Source organism: Gopherus flavomarginatus, chromosome 7 (genome assembly GCF_025201925.1).
Source record: "Gopherus flavomarginatus isolate rGopFla2 chromosome 7, rGopFla2.mat.asm, whole genome shotgun sequence".
NCBI lineage: Eukaryota > Metazoa > Chordata > Testudines > Testudinidae > Gopherus > Gopherus flavomarginatus.
The window spans coordinates 117,049,166-117,074,444 of record NC_066623.1 but is presented as its reverse complement, the minus strand read 5'-3'; the positions used below and the strand labels follow the sequence as shown (position 1 = coordinate 117,074,444).

The 25,279-nt window shown below is 54.7% G+C and overlaps 1 protein-coding gene across 6 annotated transcripts; it reads left to right on the top strand.

The window, feature by feature from the left end:
* Positions 1 to 624: 624 nt before the first annotated feature.
* On the top strand, positions 625 to 20,439 carry MPL (MPL proto-oncogene, thrombopoietin receptor). Of its 6 annotated transcripts, none has more exons than XM_050961139.1 (12): positions 625 to 866; positions 5,887 to 6,022; positions 8,143 to 8,321; positions 9,242 to 9,396; positions 11,106 to 11,262; positions 11,672 to 11,801; positions 12,460 to 12,632; positions 13,142 to 13,284; positions 13,645 to 13,804; positions 17,426 to 17,564; positions 18,209 to 18,290; positions 19,579 to 20,439. In XM_050961139.1, the coding sequence occupies exons 1-12, from the start codon at positions 764 to 766 to the stop codon at positions 20,113 to 20,115; spliced, it is 2,094 nt and encodes a 697-aa protein (XP_050817096.1). In that variant the 5' UTR covers positions 625 to 763; the 3' UTR covers positions 20,116 to 20,439. The 6 variants fall into 6 exon arrangements, with proteins under 6 accessions (XP_050817096.1, XP_050817095.1, XP_050817093.1 ...); XM_050961138.1 differs by having other exon boundaries at positions 626 to 866; positions 11,109 to 11,262; positions 18,206 to 18,290; XM_050961136.1 differs by having other exon boundaries at positions 626 to 866; positions 18,206 to 18,290.
* The last annotated feature ends 4,840 nt before the right edge of the window (positions 20,440 to 25,279 follow it).

Below are 25,279 nucleotides of genomic sequence, written 5' to 3'. Positions count from 1 at the left end.
AGCTGAATATCGCCATCTTGCTGAGCCTGTACAGGTGGTGGATACAGGATGTGTTGGGAGGGGATTTCTGTTCAGGCTGAGATGATGTGAGGTGTGAAATCTCCAAGGGACTAAACCATGCAGCATTCCTCTACGAGCCAGAGCTTCCTTTCACCAGTAACATGCAGCAGCCCCGTCACCCTGTGTTGTCTTGAGTTGTTAATGAATGAATAGCTGAGAGGTGTGTGCGCGCATGCCCCTGACTGGTCTGGTGTGTGCAAAGAGCAGATCACACAATGGGTGTGTAGGGGAAAGCTAGTCCCAGAGTGCTGCCTAAGAGGGACCCAGTGTGCACCCTAGAGGCAGGAGTCCCTCCCAGGTGCACCCCCTCCTTACCCACCATGCAGGGACTCAGGGTGTCTCGCAGCAGGGTTGTTTTTCTTCCTATCCTGGCCTCCATTCTCTCCTGTAGCCACAAGGGCAGGACGTGCTGCCTATCTGATAGGAACAGACTCTATTGGTGCCGTCACTGTCAGCGACTGAGCGGCCACAGCATGGTGGTTTGGGGGCCGGGGAAGTTGGGTGGATGGGGGGTGGAAGGGGCCCTTCACCCAGGCTTCCTGCGGAGCGAGGCTGACATGTCTCAGATAAAGGCTTTGTGTCTCAGAGCTCCAGCAGCAAGCCAGGCCCAGAAAGAGAACAGCCCTGCCCCGGGTGCCCAGCTCTGCAGGGCAGGAGGCTGGAGCCCTGTGCTCTGACTGGCACTGAATGCTCATTGTGCAGAATGGGGGCCCAGCTGTGTCAAGAACAGCCCCTTTTCTTGGTAGCTGGACTCCTGCTGAGTCTCCTCACTCCTGCTTTGAGCCCTGCTCCGGTGACATCTGAAGGTGGGTCCAAAGAGCCTCTGTCCTTCCTTAGCATCCTCCCTTGGGAAAGTGCTGTGGCGGGAGCAGGGGAGGGTGTGCTCAGTCTCTTTTGGGTCTCTGCAGTCGGTGCATGGGCCATGGCCAGAGATGAGCCTGTGTGAGCCTAGGGAACAGTTGGTCTCTCATCCAGCCTGGCCCAGCTTGCCAGCACATAAAGCTGGCTTTATAGATTGATAGATTGTAGGGCTGGAAGGGACCTCGAGAGGTCACCGAGTCCAGTCCCCTGCCCTCATGGCAGGACCAAGTACTGTCTAGACCATCCCTAATAGACATTTATCTAACCTACTCTTAAATATCTCCAGAGATGGAGATTCCACAACCTCCCTACGCAGTTTATTCCAGTGTGGAACTTTTTCCTAATGTTCAACCTAAACCTTCCTTGCTGCAGTTTAAGCCCATTGCTTCTTGTTCTATCCTTAGAGGCTAAGGTGAACAAGTTTTCTCCCTCCTCCTTATGACACCCTTTTAGATACCTGAAAACTGCTATCATGTCCCCTCTCAGTCTTTTCTTTTCCAAACTAAACAAACCCAATTCTTTCAGCCTTCCTTCATAGGTCATGTTCTCTAGACCTTTAATCATTCTTGTTGCTCTTCTCTGGACCCTCTCCAATTTCTCCACATCTTTCTTGAAATGCGGTGCCCAGAACTGGACACAATACTCCAGTTGAGGCCTAACCAGCGCAGAGTAGAGCGGAAGAATGAACTCTTGGGTCTTGCTCACAACACACCTGTTAATGTATCCCAGAATCACATTTGCTTTTTTTGCAACAGTATCACATTGTTGACTCATATTTAGCTTGTGGTCCACTATAACCCATTGATCCCTTTCTGCCATACTCCTTCCTAGGCAGTCTCTTCCCATTCTGTATGTGTGAAACTGATTGTTCCTTCCTAAGTGGAGCACTTTGCATTTGTCTTTATTATACTTCATCCTGTTTACCTCAGACCATTTCTCCAATTTGTCCAGATCATTTTGAATTTTGACCCTGTCCTCCAAAGCAGTTGCAATCCCTCTCAGTTTGGTATCATCTGCAAACTTAATAAGCGTACTTACTATGCCAACATCTAAGTTGTTGATGAAGATATTGAACAGACCCAGTCCCAAAACAGACTACCTCCAGGTTCCTCTGGTTTGGAGCTGAGTAAAATGGGGAGTGGCCAAGGCCCTGCCACACCTGGCTGTTCCCTAGTTGTGAGTGGTTCCTTGGGGTCATGTGCTGATGGGGGTAGGCACACATACAGAATGGGAAGAGACTGTCTAGGAAGGAGTATGGCAGAAAGAGATCTAGGGGTCATAGTGGACCACAAGCTTAATATGAGTCAACAGTGTGATACTGTTGCAAAAAAAGCAAACGTGATTCTGGGATGCATTAACAGGTGTGTTGTAAACAAGACACGAGAAGTCATTCTTCCGCTTTACTCTGCGCTGGTTAGGCCTCAACTGGAGTATTGTGTCCAGTTCTGGGCACCGCATTTCAAGAAAGATGTGGAGAAATTGGAGAGGGTCCAGAGAAGAGCAACAAGAATGATTAAAGGTCTTGAGAACATGACCTATGAAGGAAGGCTGAAGGAATTGGGTTTGTTTAGTTTGGAAAAGAGAAGACTGAGAGGGGACATGATAGCAGTTTTCAGGTATCTAAAAGGGTGTCATCAGGAGGAGGGAGAAAACTTGTTCACCTTAGCCTCCAATGATAGAACAAGAAGCAATGGGCTTAAACTGCAGCAAGGGAGATTTAGGTTGGACATTAGGAAAAAGTTCCTAACTGTCAGGGTAGTTAAACACTGGAATAGATTGCCTAGGGAAGTTGTGGAATCTCCATCTCTGGAGATATTTAAGAGTAGGTTAGATAAATGTCTATCAGGGATGGTCTAGACAGTATTTGGTCCTGCCATGAGGGCAGGAGACTGGACTCGATGACCTCTCGAGGTCCCTTCCAGTCCTAGAGTCTATGAGTCTATGGCTTCAACTTACAGCTGGGACTGGGTGGGTAGTGTCTGCTTCAGACAGGGGCCCCAGGCTACTAGCCACTTTTGCAAACTCTCCTGGGTCTTGTGTTAAGCACAGCTCCCCTGTGCTAGACCCTGCAGATGCTCCCAGCAGTGACTCTGTCATGTGTTCACACTGCACATGCCTCTGGCCAACTGGTGAGTGCTGGGGATAGGGGTGCACTGGGACCCCAGGGTCAGGGAGCACCCCAAGGTCCCTGGGAAGAGAGAGCATCCCTCTTTGCTCTTGACCAGCTCCCTGCCTTTGAGTGGTGCTGCATCAAGTGTTGTGAGGTGGGGGTGTGTGAGAGAGTGTGTGCATGGACATGTTATGGGGGTGAGGGGCGCTGTGTGGGTATCTTTATCCTGGAAAGAAATCCAGTGTGTTCTTAACCTGTGTTTGCTGCTATTTTAACTGGTTAGCTATGCCAGGCAAGTCAGCATTGCCTGTGAGTGAGCAGCGGGATGTCTGCCCTCAGGCTCCCTAGAGGCTTCAGCATGCACTGCTTACCTGTGATAAAAGCCAAATTGCTGTTTCTTCAGCTATTTTCACCCAACTGAGCTAATCCAAGTCCCAACCCCGCTTTTGCAGTGTAGCGAGGGTGTGGGTGTGTATGGGTGTGCATTGCACAGCCATGTGAGGCAGAGGCTGGGAGTGGGGGGCCTCTCCATCTTCAGAAATGTCCCAGCTGACTCCATGCTAGGCTCTGTACTGTCCCTGCATTGTCTCCCTAGCCTCTGGCCCTGCAGGTCCCATGCCACCACCTGTCGCTCTGTGGGCTGAGGAGGGAGAACTGGCCTAGGCAGGAGATGCTGCAGGAGCAGTGAAGGGAATTCTGGGACTGGGATAACCATTCCCAAGGAGCCCATGCTTGTGGCAGGGGAGAGCTGGGCTCTGGTATGTGGGTGGGCTGAGAAATTATTTAAATACAAAACAACAAGGAAACTAAATGCCCCAAAACTTCATTCACACTGAGGTGAGGGTGCCCAGGGTTGTCTGGGGCCCTTCCAGAATGTGGAGTTCAGCTGAACTCTCACTGCTGAAAACCAAGAACTGGAAGATTATGGTACATGCCACCCCAGCCATGCCACCTTAATGCTGGTGGCCTTGCAGCTCCTTCAGCCAGCTGGCTTCCTGGGACATTGTCTATGGCCAACCGGCTCCTGCAGGGGAGGGTGTCTCCAGCTGGATGGTGGGCTCCTGGAGGGTGGATGTTTCTGGCTGGATAGCAGGCTCCCCTGGGGGGTCTCTGGCTGGCTAGCGGGCTCTTTGGGGGAAAGGGGGATGTCTTCAGCTGGATGGTGGGCTCCTGGGGAGGGGGGGGGTGTCAGATCAGCTCCCTGAGCTGAGGGAACTCCTGATGCTTCCTGTGGAAGCCCAAGTTGCAGGCTCCTCTTCCCACTCTGGCACCAGGACACCTCTCACTGCGCTTCTCCCTAGGTGAGTCCTGGCACTGCCTCGCTGATTGGGACACAGATGCTCTGAGACTATGGCAGCAATTACCTGTGCAAACCTAGGGACAGCATGGGGCGAGGGTCTGAGCAGCTGTGACCCTGATGGCAGCAGGGATGCATGCCCCCAGCAGGCAGCTCCCTGAGCCCTGCATGGTGCAGCACTCCCTGCCTCTTTCTCGCCTGCATTGTCTCCTCCCCCCAACTCCTGTGCGATGCCCAGCCCTGGCCATGCCCTGGTCCGGCTCCAGGGAGGAGTCCGGAAGCCCCAGGCCTTCCTGCTAGTCTGTTCCATCCAGGGGCTGCTGCTGCAGAGCTGTTGTGTCTGTCCTGGGAGCGCATGGACCTGCTTTTCCTTATCTCACTTCCTCACACTTTTCCGCAGTGAATGCTATTGCCCAGCATGAGACAGGGTGTGCTTCCCACCGAGCTGGCCTGAGCCACACGCCAACCACAGGGCTATTTTGGGATGTTTGTTTGTACCCAAATGACCCACCCCTCCCTACGCAATAGCCTGGGAGGAGGGATGGATTCGGATCCTGATGGCCCATGGCACCCAGTTTGTGAGGCCAATCAGAACTGGGAGCAGAGCTCGTGAGCCCACTGGACCCTTGTAAAAAGGCTGCTTGGGCGAGCCTGATGAGACGGGCAGGTTCTTACCTGTTACATGGCTAGGCCTCCCAAAGAGCTTTTGCCAGCTGGCCAGCATGGGAGGCTGATGGCCACCTGTGGGGAAGGGACTTTCTGTGGCTGAATCCCAGGCTGAATCCCAGGTTCCCTGTCCCTTGTGTGCATCTCCCAGTCCACCCCTTGCCCCAGAGCAGCATTGGCAGCCGCTTTGCACAGGGATAAATGGTGACAGAAGGTGGCAGGCAGGGCCCCCATATGCTCCCCATCTGTCTGGGTGGGGTGGGGTGGGGTGGGGGTGATGAACACCTACCTTTGGGGGCTGAGCTGGGGAAGCACCTATAAGCCCTGGGCTAGGGGGAGGGAGCTTTCCTAATACAACATCAAAAACCAATAGCATGTTTTTCTATCTTGTGCCTCACCTGTTTCTGGGATGAGGAGGAGGCAGAGCATGGGAATCACACGTACCACTTCTACTACACCTTGGCACCTGACAACTTGCAAAGACATAAAGCCCTAACTTTCTGGAGCAGTAGGGCTGCCACATGCGGCTCTGGTGACACAGAGCAGCAAATTCCCCTGCCTGGGGGAAATCTCAGCTGGCCCAGCGCTGTCATGTGGCTGCTCTGCCTCACCTGTCCCCTCAACATAACAGTGTGGTCGGGGTGGCGGCCAGGCTGCTCTGGCAGCTGGTTGAGCTGCAGTTACTGGAATGAGCCCTGGGTGCTGCTGGCAGCTGGCACAGGACACAGCAACATGGTTGCTCTAATTTGCCCTGAGACCAGGCCAGTGCACGGCAATTGCACAAATGGGGCACTGTATTTCTGGACTCACTGCCTTCTGGTGGCACTTTGACTGTACTATGGAGCAGCCTCTCCAGGCCCCTCCGCACTAAACAGCTCTCTCCTTCATGCAGATGTGGCTCTCCTGGGAGAGGTTTCTGAGACCATTCGCTGCTTCTCCCGATCTTTTGAAGACCTCACCTGTTTCTGGGATGAGGAGGAGGCAGAGCATGGGAACCACACGTACCGCTTCTACTACACCTACAATGGGTAGGTCAGGACTCACAAGCCCTGGAATCCCAGCCCTGGCCTCTCCCTCCCCAAGGGCCAGGCTGGCTGCACTGCACCCTAGGCAGATACCTGACTGCCAGCACTCCCCATCTGCCTCAGCCCTGCTTAACTCTTGGAGGTTTGCTCAATGATGAAGCACTCCACTTGTCTCCCCAGCACGGCTCCGAGTGGAGCACTTCGCCCTCTGCAGCAGTCTTGGCCTTTCACTGGTTTCCAGAGCCTGGGAACTGGCTCCCTGCTGCAGTATGTTCTTGGCAGCCTTGTGGGGAAACGCACCCCTACTACTGTCAGTACTTCTGTGGTGCCCCCACCATAATGCCTGCGTGCCTGGTGGTCTGGCTTTGCCCTCCACCCTCACAGGCAGCGCAGAGCCATTGGCTCCTTGGTACAGCTGGGAACTGGGTCTCAGAGCCTGGCCCAAGGTCACACAGGGAGCAGGGACTCGAATGCTGGTTGCCCAAGCCCTATCTTAGTGCCCTGGCCTCTTGCCCATTGTCTCCCTGCTGCCTGGGCCCCCACGGACAGAGAACCTGCTTCTGAGGGGGGGCAGCCTCCTTTCCTGTGCTGCCTACCGCAAGCCTGGACCCCGCAGGGTGGGTGTTGGTGGGCAGGCAATAGCATGGCCTGCCACAAAGGGCTCTGCTGCTGGGCCTGGGTGTCCAGTTTTCGACTGGAACGTCTGGTTGAAAAGGAAACCTGGCAGCATTAAATCTGGTTGACCACAGTCGCTGCTGGCTCCATCCCATCCCAACACCCACACGTGGCAGCTGCCTCTAGTCTGGTCTGCCCCTGCCTGAAGGCTCTGCCCTCTGCAGCAGGACAAACTGCTTGGGGGACCCCTGCTCCCATCTGGGCCCTGCCCCTGGGCTGTGGCTGCTCCTCACCTTCTCCCTGCTGCAGTCAGAGGTGGTTCTGGGCACCCCGCTCCCGCCTCATTCTGCAAGAACCCAAGGTTCCTGGTTGCAATTGACTCCAGTTGTGAGCTCCAGGTAGCAGTCAGCCCTCAGTCTGCTGAATGCTTTAGCAATGCTCAGAGCTAAACAGCAAGGATGATGGCTTTCTACTTGCTGGTGGGAGAGGAGAGAACGCGCAAACACTCTCCCTAATTACCCTCACACACCATGGGTCTGCTCTTTCAAGTGCTAAGTGCAGAACTGTATATACAAAAATCATCCGCAATGATCTCAGTTGTAATTATCATGATCAAGCATTCAAATTGATTATTTGAACATGCAACTGCTGTAACTGGGTGTGCCTTTTTTGCACGCAAAACTGCACCGAATATTGTGCATGTGTAATGGACTACTCTGCCCGTGTGTGTGAATGATCTCTCTCTGTCAGACCCCTCCATTCTAAGGGTGGTCCTAGCCAGTATTCACTACGCGGCTGATAGGATGCCAACAGTCTAGGAGTTCAGAACTCCCCTCTGCGGGGTTCTGTTTTTCACTCCAATATTGGCCCCCTAGGTGAAGGGACAAGGCCCTGAGCGCAGGGGTGAGGGGTCTGCAAGCTACCTTCTCACAGACAGGCTGTGGGGGCACACGCAGGGCCAGGCCAGAGGCTCCAGGAGCCTCCAGTGCACTGTGCAGTCAATGGGCTCCGTTCACAGGGCTCCGTCCGGGAGACCCTGGGCATGGAGCAGCTTCTGGGCCTCTGAACAATCCAACCCTTCCCTGCCCCGGCCCCGGCCCCAGCCCCTCGCTGTGGGACTGACCCTTCCCTGCCCCACTGTGCCCCAGCCCCTCGCTATGGGGACCGGCCCCCACTGTGCCCCAGCCCCTCGCTGTGGGGACCGGCCCCCACTGTGCCCTGATCGGGCAGGCTCCACATCAGCTCCTCCCAGCCTGGCTCTGCAGGTAGCGGGGGAGTGGGGGGGGGTGGAGAGCGAGCGATGGACAGAGAGGGGAGAGGACTGAGCGGGGTGGGGCCTCAGGGGAAGATGCAGGGCAGGGGTGTTTGGTTTTCAGCAATTAGAAAGTTGGCAACCCTGCTGGGACCCAGTTCCCCTGGCCTGGCCACAAGGCTGGGGCTGTGCCCAAGGGTGAGGAAGGGGGCCTGTGTGGACTGCGAGCCCACGCCCTGACGGCTCTGCTCCCCAGGGAGAAGGCCAAGCAGTGCATGCTGGCTGTGCAGAGACGGAGCGGCGGCGGCAGACGTTACGTCTGCGTCTTCGCCAGCAGCCATGAGGTGCGGCTCTTCACACAGCTCTGCATCCACGTGCTAGACACACCTGGCAACCAGACCAAGTACTCCCGGGAAGTCGCCGTGGAGACGGTTGGTGAGTGTTGGACTCCGCTTTCTGCTTGCAAGGCACAGGGAGCCCTGCCCAGCCCCACCCTCTACATCACGGCCATTGGAGGTGGAAAAGCCCTACTAGGCTCAGGGCTGCCGCAGCCGATTCTCCAGTGCTTTGTCCTTTCCAGGGGCCGTGTGGTGAAGAGTTTACTGCTATGGGAAGCCCCAGGCCCTGCCCCTTTTCTCTGACTCTGGCAGGTCGCTGGGCCGATGGGGCATGGTGGTGTTTCCCAGCATCTCAGTCCTGTGCTGCCCAGGAAGGAGAGAGCTGCCATTACCTACTGATGCTCACACCATGCATGGAGAGCAGCAGTGACCCTCACCCCACTGCCGAGGTCTCGACACCCTGGTGCAGCCTGCCAGCATGCTGGTCCCCTCCCAGTCAGGCCAGGGCACGGCACAGAAACAGCCCTTGCTGCTCAGGTGGACGCCCTCTTCCTGCCCAAAGAGAAGGGGAACCCATCCACACGGTTCCTGTCGGGCCTCTGTGGTGTTTGACGTCAGGGGTCGTCACCTTTCTGCAGAGATGGAAACGCCCTGGCTGGCTCAGTCCCAGCTCTGAGGCTTGCTCCATGCAGCTCTTCTTCCAGCACTCGGTTTAACATCATCTGCCAGCATGGGACCATGCCACCTGCCTCTCAACTGCTCAGTAATGGAGAGGCAGCTTAGCTGCAAGCCCAGGTACTAACAGACCCTGCTCCAAGCCCAGGGCACTGGCTGCTAACAGTACCCAGCTCTTCGTGAAGTGACTGTGTGTCCTGGCACAGCCAGGCCCCGTGCCCAGCCGCATGGGTGGGTTACTTACAGGCTGCTGGTGCTGCATGCTGCTAGCCTGGCCTTGGAGCTGTGGCAATGCCCACGAGCCTGCAGCAGAGACCTTTAGCTTTGGTATTTTCCTTCCAGGGCTCATTGCTCCCCCTGTGAATATAACGGTCACCTGGACTGGGAGAGCTAGGGAGTTGCAGGTGAGCTGGGAACCCCCAGCTACTGAATACACCGAGCTCTTCATCTATGAGATCCTCTACTGCATTGTGGGCTCCATGGAATCACCCTGTCGGGTAAGGCTGTGTTCCTCCCTTCATGGCTGGCTGTAACATACCCCATGGGATGGGCTGTAGGTAACACGGTGTTCCTCCTGCCAGGGCCGGCTGTAACATACCCCACGGGCTGTGGGTGACACCATGTTTCACCCTTCGTGGCCGCCTGTAACATACACCATGGGCTGTGAACATTGCTGTGTTCCTCCCGCCGTGGCCTGCTGTAACCAGAGGTGGATTTACCATGAAACAAACAGTTCAGTAGCACAGGCCCCCCGAAGACAGGGCATCCACCAAAATGCAGGACAAATCTCATCTGGCAACCTGCCCCTGAGTCCTGGCCGAGGGTGCAGCAGGGCTTACACTGCGTGCATTTTGTGGCCGGTGGGCCCACACTGCTCCTGGAAGCAGCCGGCAGCTGGCTCATCTCTGCATGCCCCTGGTGGGGGGGGGAGGTGGCTCCGTGTGCTGCCCCTGCCCCTGCCCCAGCCAGTGCACGGAGACCCACTGCCCTCCTTCCCTCAATGGGCGTGCAGAGATGTGCCAGCAGCAGGGCTAAGGTGGCTCCCTGCCCACGTTGCCTCCTTCCCTCTGCGCCACACCACTACCCGAAGTGGCTGGCATGTCCCTGAGGTCCTTGGGGAGGGGGGTGTCTCTGTGTGTTGCCCCCACCCCAAGCACTGACTCTGCAGCTCCCATTGGCTGGTAACTGTGGCCAATGGGTGGTGAGGGGATGGTGCCTGTGGGCAGTGGCACACAGAGACCCCCTGGCCTCCCCCTCACCCCCCAGCTGAGGAACCGATGCCAGAGGGGTGTGCTGGTCGCTTTGGGAGCTGTGCCGCCCAAGGTAAGCACCACCCCCCTGACCCTGCCACACCCCAACCCCATGCCCCAGCCCAGAGCCTGCACCCCACACCCAGACTTCCTCCCAGAGGCTGAGCCCTTACCCCTCCGACATCCCCAACACCCTACTCCAGCCCAGAGCCTGCACCAAACTCCTTCCCAGAACCTGAACCCCGCATCCCCTCCTGGACCCCAACCCCTGCCCCAATCAAGGTACCTCACTTTATTTTCATTTACTTCCTATTACTTATAGGAGGAGCATGAAGAAAAAATGTATGAAAAACCAGGGGAGGGGACGGGGAAGATAAGAGAGGATGTTTTTTCTTGGCTGGGTCCCGAGGGAGGGGCTCCCTGAAAATGAAGCTGTGCACAAGGCCCCACTAACTCTGCCACTAGCTGTAACATACCCCCTGGGCTGTAGGTAATGTGTTTCTCTCCTGTGGTCGACTGTAACACCCCACAGGCTATGGGTAACACCTGGGTTCTTCTCCTCCCATGGCTGGCTGTGACATACCCCCTGGGCTGTAGGTAATGCTGTGTCCCTCCCGCCTTGGCCAGCTGTAACATGCCCTACAGGCTGTGGGTAACTCTCTGGTGAACCTTCATGCCATTCTCCCTGCAATTCCCAATCCCAGCCTGGCAGCTGCAGTCACCTCATTTCCTGCCCTAGATGGGCATGCGCCATATAATGGGCGCACTGAAAATTCAGCCAGACTCCTGCAGGGGAGAATGTGACTCTCTTTCACGTCTCTGGTGCTGCCCCAGGCCCTTGGGGCTCAGGAGCTGAGAGGTTTGGGGGCGTCTTGTTAGAGGCAAGGACAACATATGCGGTGGTTGAAACAGCTCCCATGTTCTCCTCCTCACCCAGTCTGGTCCCTCTCCTACAGAAGCAGGTGCATAGCACCAGGGCATGTGTCCTCCGCCCCCTGCAGCACGGGGCCAAGTACCACATCCGGATCCGCACCAAGCCAGATGGCTTGTCCCTGGATGGATTCTGGGGTCCCTGGTCTCAGGCAGTGGCTGCTGAAACACCCCACTCCTCAGGTGAGTGACTCCTGGACAGAAGGGTTTGCTGTGAGATGCACACACAGCATCTCCCCAGTCCTGCCTGGTAACACACAACCCATGCAGGAGCCTGGGTGGGGGCTGAGAGTGTCACTCCAACTCTGCTCATCCATCAAGGGCTCCTTGAACTGCCACAACTGCCCATCTGGGAAGGCTTCTGAGGAGCATCAAGGGAGGAGACTGACAGCGAAAGAGCAAGAGGACAGGGTTTGGTGGAAGCTGCGGGAGATGGCACCTGGGAGGTTGGGCACAAAGGGGCCCACTGCTAGAGCCCAGCTCTGTGAGGCCTGTCTGCAGGATCTCAGACATCCAACAAACTATAAGCTGCCTCCTTGTTCCTGTGGCCTTGCACTGTCTGCTTGGAGCTCACTTGCTCTCTCCTGCCCAGGAGAGATCGGGCTGCGCTGTTTCACCTCTGACCTGCAATGGGTGCAGTGTGAGTGGACCTGGGATTCTGCAGATTCCAACAGCTCCCACAGCCTCTTCTATCGATCCCAAGGGAGCAGTGATGCCTCCAGGTAACAGGCTCCGGCCAGTGCCCAGGACACGCCACTCCTGTGCGAGGTGGGGAAGTGCTTCAGCTGTTCTGGGCTCGACATTCAGATGCACAGATGCAGCGCCCTGTCCCAGGAGCAGAGCTTGCCAGGTTGGACAGCACTGCAAATCCCATGCAGCTAGGGCCTTCCCTTGCCTCCAACTAGTGCCTGTGCTCTGCAGGCCTCAGAGGTTTCCAGACTGAGGGGATTCTCTGTCCTGCCCATGCACTGCTTTGCTCAGGAGCAGAGACGAAGGAGGCTGTGCTACGGGATGGGCCATATGCTATTCCTTCTGTGATGTGCACGGAGAGCCATTACTTGGCTGGTCACCAAAAGCAGCCGCTGGGGAGCGAGGACAGACTCTCAGGAAGCAGGGTGGGCTCAAGCCAGGGGGAGAGATCCCAGGAGGCCAGAGGTGCTTGTGGGCAAGGTTGGGGCAGTGCCCAGTTGCTGGTGACATTCGGGCCCTCACAGACAGGGTGGGGTTGTTACCCTGCGGGGGGGAGGGTGACTTGGGTGAGGGTGGTGAGAGGAGTCAGGCTGCATGGAGATAGGTCAGTGAAGGGGTGGCCATGGCTGCTGGAGGGATTGGGAAGCAGAGGTACCAGCTGGACTTGCGTGCACCTTGCTTCCTCCCCAGAGGCCAGGCTTGGCAGCGCTGTCAAGAACACAGACTAAGGCCCCAGAACACCCATGCCTGCACGTTCCAGCCCAGGAATGACAGTGACATCTTCATCTTGGTGAATATCTCTCGGGGGCACCCTGAACCAGCCCTCAGCTACTTTAGGGAGCCGTTCCGGATGCACCAGGCCGGTGAGAACCCACTGACGCCCCATCCTGTCTCCTTTCTAGGTCTCCTCCCCGTGGCTGCACAAGCCTGTGTCCTGTGAGGCAGGGCCAGCTCCAGCTTCTTTGCCGCCCCAAGTCACGAAGCGGGGGGTGGGGGGGAAGCCACGATCGGCAGCACTTCGGCGGCAGCTCTACCGCGCCGCTTCATTCTTCGGCAGCAATTCAGCAGTGGGTCCTTCCCTCGGAGAGGGAGTGAGGGACCCGCCTCCGAAGACCCAGACATGCCGTCCCTTTCCATTGGCCGCCCCAAGTGCCTGCTTCCTGCGCTGGTGCCTGGAGCCGGCCCTGCTGTGAGGGTCTGGACTGCATGGGGTGCGGCCCAGGGAGCCCTGGCACTGCAGCAGGAGGGAGCTCTCTCCTGTCCTGGCTGGGCAGAGACGGGATCAGTGCGGGGGGAGCTCGGGGGCTGGACTGCGCGAGGGACTCTCCCTTCACCCAGCTGTGCCAACATGCACTCCTTGCTCCAACTGCAGTGCTCACCAGCCCCCCAAGGATCTTGCAGGCCAACATCAGTGGTGGGCAGCTGAGGCTGCAGTGGGCCCCACCAGAGGAGGAATTGGCAGAGTACATGGTGTATCAGATCCGCTACTCAGTGGAGAACAGTCTGGACTGGAAGGTAATTGGGGACTGCCCCCCACAGCAGGAGAGGTTGCCAGGAGGACTGGCACCCCCCTCATCTCCACAGAGGTCTCCCTGGGTACTAGCACACCCCTTACCCTGCAAGGAAGGTCTGCCTGGGGATTGACACGCACACGGGAGGGCTCCATGGGAACTGGCACACCCCTCCCCTGGAGGTGCTCCAATACCATGGGGAGGGCTCCAAGAAAAAAAGGTGTCAAACCCAATAGAACTTGGCCCGCCTTTTGTCTCTCCCACCCCAATCCCCATCAGCTCTATCCCCAGGGTCAGCACGGGGCATGTGGAGCCCAGCGAAACATCTCTTGCCTCAGGGTGTAACCCAGCTTTTCCTGGGCAGGTCCTGCAGATCCAGCATGCGGCCAACAGTGAGACCCTGGACCTGCGTGCTGGCCCCTGCTACCTCCTCCAGGTGCGAGCCAAGCCCAATGGGCAGCAGCTCCAGGGGTTCTGGAGTGCCTGGTCAGAGACCATCGTGGTGGAGGCCCCATCTGGAGCAGGTATGGGCCAGTGCTCCTGATGGGGACGAGCCTGAGTGAGGAGGGGGGCCTGCAGCTGGCTGAGGCAAGGGGCACTAGAGGCTGGGGCAATGCGGCGGAGGTGCTGTCACAGATTCCCCAGCCTTTAGCAGTCTCCACAGTCACCATTAGTGTGGGTCACACTGTTCCACAAAGGTGGGCAATGCAACCTCAATGACTTTGGCCACCAGCATCCCGTGTCTCCCAATGAGCTCTGCCCAGCGAGTCTGACTGAGGAAGACTCTTCATCCCTTGGGGATCAGTGAAGGTCAGCCAGCATTTGCAGTGATGCCAAGTAATCTGTCTCAGACCCCATCTGGAATGCAGTGTCAGGGATTTCTTAGATTAGCATAGGGAGCAAAGATTAAGACTGAGTTCAGACTGGTCCAGCTGTTTTCAAACTTTTTGAGCTGAGCCCTTCTTGAGTTACAATTTTGGGGTGCACCCCCCCAATCCAGGCAAAAATAGACACAATCCTTGCCTCTCCCCATGTCGGATTTTTAGGGTGGGAGAAAGCACATGCAGTCTTTGGGGGTGGAGGCTGCTGGGAGCGGAAATTGGTGCAGCCATGGTGGATGTTGATACTGACCCACATACTGGGTGCCCCACTGAGGTGAGCCAGAGGGTGGAGGTGGCAGCGCTCTTCCCTGGTGGTGTTGCTCCCCCCCCCCGACATTCTTCTGCACCCCCCTGGGTGGGAGTATGCCCCCCAGTTTGAAAACTTCTGGACTGGCCAGTGCAGGGGTTCCCCCAGCCAAGCTGCTGTAGAATCCATCTTCTTTCTCTCTGAGTCCCAAAGGAGAGCTGCTCTGTATATGTGAACCCCGTTCTTCTCCCAGGCCCCTGACCCCTCCAGTCCATTATCTTTGTGCTGCAACCATACCAAGTGCACTTGTTCAGCATGCCAGGCTTTCCCATTGAGTATTCATTCTTGGTCATTGGAGTTCCCACTATCTTTTCCGATTGCTCCATTGGTACAGAATCATAGAAACGTTGTGCTGGAAGGGACCTCAAGAGGTCATCAAGTCTAGCCCCCATATTGAGGCTGGACCGAGTAAACCTAGACGATCCTTGACAACTGTTTGTCCGGCCAGTTCTTAAAACCTCCAGTGATGGGGATTCCACAACCTTCCTTGCAAGCCTATTCCCCAGCCTAATTACCCTTAGAGTTAGAAAGATTTTCCTAATATCTAACCTAAATCTCCCTTTAAGCCCATTACTTCTTGTCCTACCTTCAGTGGCCATGGAGAACTAATCTCATGCTCTTTCTAACAGCACTTAACATATTTAATGACTGTAATCTGGTCCTCCCACAGTCTGCTTTTCTCTAGACTAAACATGCCCAGTTTTTTTAACCTTTCCTCCTAGGTCAAGTTTTTAAAACCTTTTATATTTTTTGTTGCTTTATGCTGGACTTTCTCTAGTTTATCCATATCTTTCCAAAGGTATGGTGCCCAGAATTGGATACAAGACTCCATCTGAGGCCTCATCAGTGCCAAGTAGAGTACAACAATTCCCTCCTGTGTCATTTATATGACACTCCTCTTCATACCCCCCCAGAACATTAGCCTTTTTCGCAACTGTGCTACAAGCCCCAGATCCTTTTCAGCAGCACTGCCACCTAGCCAGTTAGCCCCCATTTTGTAGTTGTGTATTTGATTTTATCTTCATAAGTGTAGTACTTGAGAGAGAGAGAGAGAGAGAGAAGGTATCTTTTATTGGATCATCTTCTGTTGGTGGAAGGGACACGTTTTCAAGTTTCATAGAGGCCTTCCTCAAGTCTGAGAAGGTAACCAGAGTGTCCAAGTAAAATACAAGATGGAACAGATTAAGTATAAAGGGCTCAAACATGCTGTAAGAGACCACTGAAAATGAAATGGGCAATTAAGGGTTAGCAAGCAGTAGAGTGTGCTATAAATTGCTGTTATGAGCCATACAACCAGTGTCTCTGTTAAGTCAAGTCCATGGTTTTTAGTGTCCAGCAGAGTTACGAATTTAAGTTCCCAAGAGTGTCTTTTGAAGGTGTTCTGCAGGTTTCCTCTGCAGGCAAGCACTGAGAGGTCAGCTGTGGAGTGATTGCTTTGTGAAGAATGTTCACTTCTGGATGATAAAACTATTTTTGTCTTTTATCATTTTTGAGAGCATAGTGATTGTCGGGTTTCACCCACATAGTTGTTGTTGGGCATTTGATGCAGTGGATGGGGTATACCCCGTGTAGGACCCCTGGATCTTGAAAGGTGTGTTGTGAGGGGTATTGATCATTGTCATGGAGATATGTCTGCAGATTTGGCATCTGTTCTAATAGGGACTAGTGCCACTTTGAGTTGGTGTGTCCTGGGCAATGAGGAGCGTGCTTCTGATGAGCTTGGCAAAGATGGAGTTGAAGGCCAGAAGAGGGTTCCCATCAAGTATGGGTTGTAATTGTTTCATGATACATCATGGGTCCAATGTGGGGTGGCAGGTGACAACTGAGGATGTGCAATAAGTGTGTTGGTTTGTTTTTTCTGTATTGAAACAGGTTCTCCTGGTGTATTTTGCACAATGCAATCTACTTTTCTGATGTATTGTCCTTGCTTAGTGAAGGTGGTTTTAAGTGTGTATCCTTGACTTGCTCTTTGGAGTAAATTCTGTGTGCACTTGCCTTTACTGAATTTCATCTTGTTGATTTCAGACCAATTCTCTAATTTGTCGTGGTTGTTTTGAATTCTAATTCTGTCATTCTAAATGCTAGCAATCCCTCCCAGTTTGGTATCATCTGCACATTTTGTAAGTGTACTTTCCACTCCATTATTTAACTAACTGATGTAACTATTGAATAGTAGCAGACCCAGGACAGGCCTCTTTCTAACTCTAAGGGTAGTTAATTTCTAGAATAGGGAGGATGTGGAATCCCCGTCACTGGAGGTTTTTAAGAACAGGTTGGACAAACACCTGCCAAGGATGGTCCATCAGGACAGTTGGACGACTGGCTGTGGCTTGAGCAGGCAGAGGGTGGAGCAGGAGCTGAGGTAAAAACAAGCACAGTCTGGAGCAGGAGTAGTCTAGCAGGCAGCATACCCAGCAAGGGAGTGATGTTGAGCAGACGGAAGTGGCTGCTTTCATTAGATACCTGCCAGACCCTTGCTTGTGGATTGACTGGATCCTTAGGACTCACAGGTAATTATCTCGAATGTCATATCAAGCCAAGAGCCATCAGGCTCAGAACAATCATTATATGAACTAGGTTTAATTGGCCCTCTCTCAGCACAGGGGGCAGGATTACATGACCTTTTGATGTCCCTTCCAGACCCACATTTCTATTTCAGCAACCTCTCCCTAATGTCACAGATGTGGGATCCAGGCAGGCAGCACCCCTCCTGGTGCCTCAGGTCAGGTCAGCTGGTGGATGCCTCCATGTTGATATGTGTTGATCCCAGCCAGTTCTTGAGGACACATTTGTTCCACCCCAGACAGCTACATGACCCAAACACCTCATATCTTCCTCTGCACCAGGGGCAGTGCTTTAATCCCTTTGGACCCAGCAGGTCACAAGACAAAGTCTGATGGGTCACCTGAGATGCACAGTGCTCATAACATGACAGACAATTCCCATTTTCATCACAGGCAGCAAGGACACTGGGGAGCCTGATGCATTCACTGCTTCCTTCTCTGTCCCCGGCTGGATAATACTGAGCCTTACCATCACACTGCTCTTCTTTGTGGGACTCCTGGGGCTGAGGTGCTCTTTTCCCTCTGCGTACAGGTAACTGAGTCCCCACCACTGGGGTACAGGTAACTGACACCCTCCCATTCCTGTAACAGACCTCTGCTCCCTACGGGTCCCTCCCTCATCAAGGGTAAAGATAACTGACGTCTCCTGCTCCCCTGTTCTCTGCCTGTCCCCTAGAGGGCTCCCTGCTGTGCCCACCCTTTTATGCCCTAATTTGTCTTTTCCCCAGAGGGACTGTGCTAGGATGCTGTGACAGGCCTGGTTAGTGTGTTTCTGGGACTAGCCAGGGGCAGGATGGTGTCTCCCGCATAGACTTGTGCAGGGGTGGCTCTAGACATTTCACTACCCCAAGCATGGCATCATCCCGTGAGGGGCGCTCTGCTGGTCGCCAGGAGGGCAGCAGGCAGGGTGCCTTCGGTGGCATGCCTGCGGGAGGTCCACCGGAGCCACGGGACCGGTGACTGGCAGAGCGCCCCCCACGGCACGCTTGGCGTGCTAGGGCCTGGAGCCGCCCTTGGACCAGTGAGGTGCTGGGGGAGGGAGTGAAAATGTCTTCCCCTTCCCCCCCCCCCCCAGGGCCATGTGGAGCTGAGGAGGGTGGGGGCGGTCTTCCTTTATTGGTGTGTGTAGGCTGGAGAGAGATTGATTTCATGCTCCCATTTTTCTTCACCCAGCAGCGTGAAGCGAAAGCTCTGGCCTCCTGCCCCAGATCTGCATCGCGTCCTGGGCACTTTCCTCACTGACAGCAAGCAGCAGCAGGTGAGGTGCAGAAGCCTCGGGCCATGTTCCCAGGACAGGAACCGAGGTGGCTGTCCTGCCCCAGTAGGGTCACCAACTTTGTAATGTTTTAAAAACCAGACACTGAACCAGAGTGCCAGAACCTCCCCAGCCCCGCCTCTTTCCCTTGCCTTGCCTCTTCCCCTTCTCCCCCCGCACCCCAAGACTCCACTTCTGATTTGCTCCTCTTCTCTCCCACCTCCGCATGGCTCTCTGGTCTCCCCCCGCCCCGCCAGGAGGGACTCACCTGTGGAGCCGGGGCTGGGAGCTGCAGCCATGGAGGTCAGAGGCAGCCCTGGCTGAGTAGGGGCTGATGCAGGTGATGACCCAGTGCCTCCCCTGCCTACAGTAACCAGACTTTGGGTGTCTGGTTGGTAGATTTGATCAGCCACTGTCAAGTCCCTTTTCGACCAGACTTTCTGGTCAAAAACTGGGCACCTGGCCACCCTATGCCCCAGATGAATGCCAGCTGGTCGAGACTGTGTGTTCCCCCACATCCCTGCTCCAGAGCCAACAAAGCAAAACCTTTCACTGGAGCTATTTGTCACATCTCTGCCTGTGGAGCCATTTCCCAAGTAATCACAAGCCTCAGTCTCAGTGGAATTAAGCACTGCAGCTCCCTGTGGCTGGAGCTGGGTGCTCAGCACTCCTGTGGGTCAGCCAGCCATGTGGGGGTGGCTTCTGGGCTGTAAAACCACCCCAAAGGAGACCCAGGTGTTTCCAGACACACAGGGCTGTACAGCCCTCTCCATGAGCTCCCCAAGGAGTAATGCCCCCATTCTGAGCCTCGTGGTGCATGTGGGGAGCTGCCACTGTGCCAGGCCTGACTCTTACGCTTACCTGTCCTGGACCTCTCAGGTTCCTGGGGTGACTTCAGGTCAGGCAGGGTCATCACCTTTTGGCTTCTCTCTTCTGCAGCAACTTTTCTCTGTGGATCTCAAAGCCTTTTACAAAGGGAGTCAGGGGTCACTTCCCCCATATCATGTAGCGGGAGACTGAGGCAGGCAGGCAGGGATGAGGCTTGTTCTTTGAAACAGCTTGCAGGTTGATATGTGAGGATTGGTCCCAGGAGATGTATTAATGGACCAAGGGCAGGCAAGATTGGCAGAGGTTAGTGACTGGGGAAATGTATCACCTGGAGATCTCTGTCCTGCGTGTGAATATACACAGAGGGTGGGATACAGATGTGGTCTGGGGGGGCTCAGGACGGGGGCCCTCCCCGTCCTGCCCCAGCCTACACTCAGCTATGCTATTTCCCCTTCTCCTTAAGGCAAACACTTCATTCTACAACAAGCCCTTGGAAGATGTGATCCTACCCTGCCTCCTGGAAGTCCTTTCTGAGAGGAAGGGGGCTGAGACTCCCCCAGAGCCCACCCTGCTGAAGACAGCATGCCCAGGGTCTGCCATCCCGGAGGGCCCTGAGGATGAAGACGCTAGCAATCTCTCCTCGCCCCATCAGGACTACATGGTGCTGCATCCCAGCAGCCCCACAGGCAGCCGCTACGAGAACGAGTACCTGGACAACAGAGGGGAAGGGGATGACATCTACCTTAGGGGTCTCGCTGTGCTCCTGCTCCATGTCCCAGATGCTCACTCAGAGCTCCAGCAGAACCGGGCTGAGATCCAGTACAACCCACAGGTGCCTAGCTGCCTCCAGGCTGAACACGTGCCTTTAGGGGGGCCTGTGGACTCTGAGGAAGAGGACTGGGAGTGCCCATGCTCCGGGAAGCAGTCCATGTCCACTACAGACATTTCTAACCAGTCCTACCTGCTGATGAGAAGCTGGGAGCAGCAGCCCTTCCTCTGAATACAGGATCTGCTGCATGTCCTAGGCTGACCAGCAAGGATGGGAGTGAGGCAGAGGGCTTGGCATGTCATTAGAACCTCACTGCTGGGATGTCCATGCCTGCCTGGATTCTCAGCTCGGCAGGAGGAACCCCCATGGGCTAATACTGTAGAGCAGGGGTTGGCAACCTTTCAGAAGTGCTGTGCCGAGTCTTCATTTGTTCACTTTAAGGTTTCGCATGCCAGTCATACATTGTAATGATTTTAGAAGGTCTCTCTCCATAAGTCTATATATTATATAACTAAACTATTGTTGTATTGTAAAATAAACAAGGTTTTCAAAATGTTTAAGAAGCTTCATTTAAAATTAAATTAAAATGTTGATCTTATTCTGCCAGCCTGCTCAGCCCGCTGCTGGTCTGGGGTTCTGTTCACCTAGGCCAGAAGCAGGCTGAGCGGGGCCTGCAGCCGGGACCCCAGACCAGCAGTGGGCTGAGCCGCTCAGCCCACTGCCGCTCAGAGGTTCCGGCTGCCAGGCCCGCTCAGCCCGCTGCCAGTCTGGGATCCCGGCCCTCCCCACATAGAGTGGGTACCTACCTTCTCCCAGGTTCTGGCCCATTCTTTTCCTCTCTCTGCACTAAACACAGGGCTGGGGGTGAAGGGTCTGTCCAGGAGCTCCCGTTTGGTGCTTGGGGTGGGTATGTGGGGAAGAGGGGTGCAAGAGTCAGGGCAGAGGGCTGGGGGCAAGTGAGGGGCATGCAGGTGTCAGGGCAGGGGCCTGGGGTGTGTGTGGGGTTCAGGGCAGAGGGGTGTGGGTAGGTGGGGGGGGATGTCAGGGCTCAGGGCAGAGGGCTGGGTATGGTGGGGGTCAGGGAAGGGGGCTGGAGGGGCTATGCTCCTATTCCACTCCCCGACCCTGCCGGGAGTAGCGAGCACACTGACTCTGTTCCTCCCCAACCCCCTCCCTTGCCCCCTGCCCCCGGACCGGGCTGGGCAGGGCAGGAGTTTTAATGGCACATTGCTGCCTGGCAGGACTCCGGCACGCAGCAGCGTGCTATTAAAAATCAGCTCACATGCCATCTTTGGCACACGTGCCATAGGTTGCTGACCCCTGCTGTAGCATTATGTGCATTTCTTCTGTGGCCTCCACTGTCAGCTGCTGCTGGTAACAGGATCCTGCACTAGATGGGCCAGGCTCGGGGGTGTTTGTGCAGTCAGTGGGTGGGTGATACCGATCTCCCTGGCATGTGATCAGCCTTTGAGGCAGATCTCCAAACAAGCTGCACTCTGGCACTACCAGAGAAGTTCTGCAGGCTGGGGTGGGGGCACTACAATTGTCCTTTGAGGTCAGAAATCTGCAACTCTTCCCCAGGGACCCCAGCCATTGTCCCCTGTGATCCCCAGCTGCTTTCCTTGGGGAGGGGTTGCAGAATTCTGATGTCTAGGACAGTGGGGTGAGCCCCCCCTGGGTTCTGTGTGGGAGCTGGGGGCTTTGAAAAGGGGATGGGAGGGGCTGAGCACAGTCCTGGTCCTGCTGCATGATAGATGACCCAACCTGAGACAAGAAAAGAAGTCCGCTTCCCCTCCCCCTGGTTCCCCAGTCTGGCTGCCTCCTGCACTTCCCTTCAGCACTGTGTGAAACTGTCTACATGCCTCCAGTCAGCCAAGCTGGGAAATGCTGAGGCTCCCCAGAGCATTAAGATATGGCTCCTCTGCCTCAGCCACAGCCATTTGAGATGAGAACAAGGTCCTTTGTGCTCCCTTTTTTCCCTCCCACTCTCCACAGTGCCTGTGCGTGCCCAGTTCCGTCCATCTCCACCTCCAGAGCATATCCTTACACTTGTCTATCCCCTGGCGTGGTCTCTGATGCTCCTGGGTGCAGGGCCGTGGCATGTGCTTTGCTCTATGGAATGTGGTGCACACCCTGTGGCATTACTGATTAGTAATAAAGAATCATTCCCTGGAATGTGATGCCTCTTGCTGCCAATTGGACCAGGGTGGTTTACTAATGTGGCACACTCTGCAGCAGGCCCTGAAGAAAACCTAGGCTCTTGAGAAACCCCCATCACAAAGCAGAGCTCTCCATTACTGGACCCCTCAGTTGTGGAGTCCCATCCTGTCGCTCTCTACACTGGCCTCCCATGGAATATCAAACTAAGTTAAAGGTCTCGGTCCTGAGCCACAAGGTGCTCAGAGTATCTAAATGATCACCTAAAGCTCTGGGGTGAAGACTGGTGGAGAACTCCATGCCTCTGGCACAATGTAACTCCCTGCAATAGGAAGAAAGCAGATCTATGTGGGAGACAGAGCTTTCTCAGTCTGAGACTGTGGAATTCATAGTTTTTAAGGCAGAATGGACCATTGGAATCATCTAGTCTACCTGTAGAGCACAGGCCAGAGAACATCCCCACAATAACTCCTAGAGCAGAGCTTTTAGAAAAACATTCAATTTTGATTAAAAAATGGTCTGTGGAGAATCCACCATGACCCTTGATCCATTGTTCCAATTATTAATTCCTTTCAATGTTAAAAATTTACACTATTTCCAGTCTGAATTTATCTAGCTTGAATGAATTCCCACAAAATCTCTCCAACTGAAAGGCCTTGCCTTCTTTAAAAAACAAAGTATATATATTTTAAAAATCCTAAACCATTCCCGTGTATGCTTCTGCCATGAAGGACCGGAGGAGAGACCACACATGGGACAGACATTAGTCACTTTATGCGCTAGTGAGAGGTGCTCAGATACTACCCTGAAGAGCACAGTGTAAGGAACCTAAATTGAGTAGAATAGATATGAATGTGTTCTCTGATTGGATCAGCCAAGGAGAGCAACAGATTTGAGTGGACTCAGCCATCGCCAGTCACGATACAGCTGTTTGCATATGCAGTTAGACTGGTTGACACTTCCCTTCCCAAAATGCAGTAGGAAGATGGCCTGGATTCTCACCTCCTCTAGAAAACCTCTGTGGGTGTGGAGCTCATTGAGAGCATATCTCACACTGCTCTATCAGTGGGAAAGGGGTTTTCCCCCTCCAGGAAAAGCCTCAGGGGAGAATCTCCAAAGCTGGTTATCCCCATGGAGTGGTGGGAGGCCAGAGCCATCAGTACACAGGCTCTGTAAATCAGCCCCAGCCAGTACCTGCCCCCAGCAGGGAGTTCCACTGGAGCCATGGTAGCAGTGACTCCTAGTGGTCCTGGTTTCTCCTAGAACCCCTGGGAGGCTTCACAGGGCCCTGGCCATATTATCTCTTCTGCTTATGGTTTGCGGTGTGGGAATAATGTGCATTCCAGCTCACCCTGTCTGCACTCCTTCCCTCACTTTGGAGCTGAACCTGTACAGGGGCCTCCTTGGGGTCTGAGGATGGTGAAGAGGGACCAGGAAGGTGGCTTAATCCCCCGACCATGCAGCAGAGGGGATGTACATACCAAAGCCCCTCCTACCTTGATTTTGGAAAGGGGCAAGGGAAAGAGCCAATTTGTGTCAATAATGATACTGAGAACTTAACAGCAGACCAAAAAACTGCGCACGCACGCACACACGCACATACACTGCAGCTGGGGAAACTAAGGCTCAGAGAAGGGATTTGCCCACTCAGAGCTGGAGGCAATGCCAGGAAAGGTGCCCTTGTAACCCACACCTTCTGGGTGTGGTGGTCTGTCCCTCTAGTGGCACTGAGACCACTTAGAGATTAATGAATCTGCTCTACAGCCTTAGCTAACAGCCATATGGCTTGGAGCTCATGCAGTAGAGGCTCATGCACTAAGCTCCAGAGGTCCCAGGTTTGATTCCATGCACTAACAACCGGGGTCTGTCAGTGTTACTCCCCCACAGCTTAAACTTCCAGTCCCTGTTGCCACAGGCACACGTCCAGACATGCTGCGCACACCTAAGACACTTGTGTACATACGTGAGCCCAGATGCAAGTGTATGCAACACAGGCCCTAATGCAGAGTCTCTCACATAAGTGAGTCTGTCACAGCGTTTCAGGTAACAGAAGGGAAGCAGCCTGTTTCATGCTGAAGATTACACAGGAGGCTGGGGCCGTTTGAATTCAAACAGGTGCAGAGAAGGGCTACTAGGACGATCAGGGAAATGGAGAGCCTAGCATACAAGAGGAGACTGGAAGAGCTTGGCTTATTCAGCAAAGCAAAATGAAGACTGACAGGGCACCTGATTGCTCTTTCTAAATTTATCAGAGGGGTAAACACCAGGGAGGGAGAGGAACTATTGGAGCCAAAGGAAAATATTGGCGCCAAAATGAATGGGGATAAACTTGCCATGAGTAACTTCAGCCTCAAAATTAGCAGCTTTCTAACCGTTAGAGGAGTAAGGCTCTGAAACAGCCTCTCACCAGGAGCAGTGAAGACAAGAAACGTAATTGGTTTTTAAGATAGAGCTTGATACATTTATGGTATCATTTGAAGGGGTTACACACACCAGATTAGCATAAACTCTCAACCTTAAAGGTCTTCCGGCTCCCCCGTCACCCTTCTTACTAGGCAAACTGAAACCCTCCTTGTAATGGGCTTAGTAATGAGTTACTCTCTAGCTCCCTCCCATGAACCATCACTAGGCACACAGTGCAGCCATTGCCCACAGGCCTTAGTAACAACCAACAGGACCAGTTTAAAATCCTGCAGCATTAGGGTGAGCAGATGTCCCGATTTTATAGGGACAGTCCCAATTTTGGGGTCTTTTTCTTATATAGGCAGGGCTGGCTCTGGCTTTTTGGCCACCCCAAGCCAAAAAAAAACCCAACAAAACCTGTGGGGCGGCCAGAGCCAATGTGCAAACTTTCAGCTAGCGGGACTCCCTGCGCTGCAGAAGTGCCCCGAGCAGTGGAGTGTGCGCCCTGGCTAGCAGGGGAGGGGGGGGGGAGAGAAAGGGGGCAGCCAGGGCACTCACCACTCAGCCTCTCCCGCCGCGCCGCCTTCCGGGAGGGCTCCATGCCGCTCCAGTCGGCAGGGAGGGAAGAACGTGGGCTGCCAGGCTTGCTGCAGTCCTGGTACCAGCTGGGGCAGACAGAGAATGCAGCTGGCTCCCAGCAGAGCGCTCCCCTCCTCTGCACCACCGACCCTACAGGGCAGCCAGAGCAGCAAACAAAAAAGAAGAAAAAAGAAAAGGGCATCCATGCCACCCTAGCATTGGGCGGAAGCTGCCCCTTAGAATCTGCTGCCCCAAG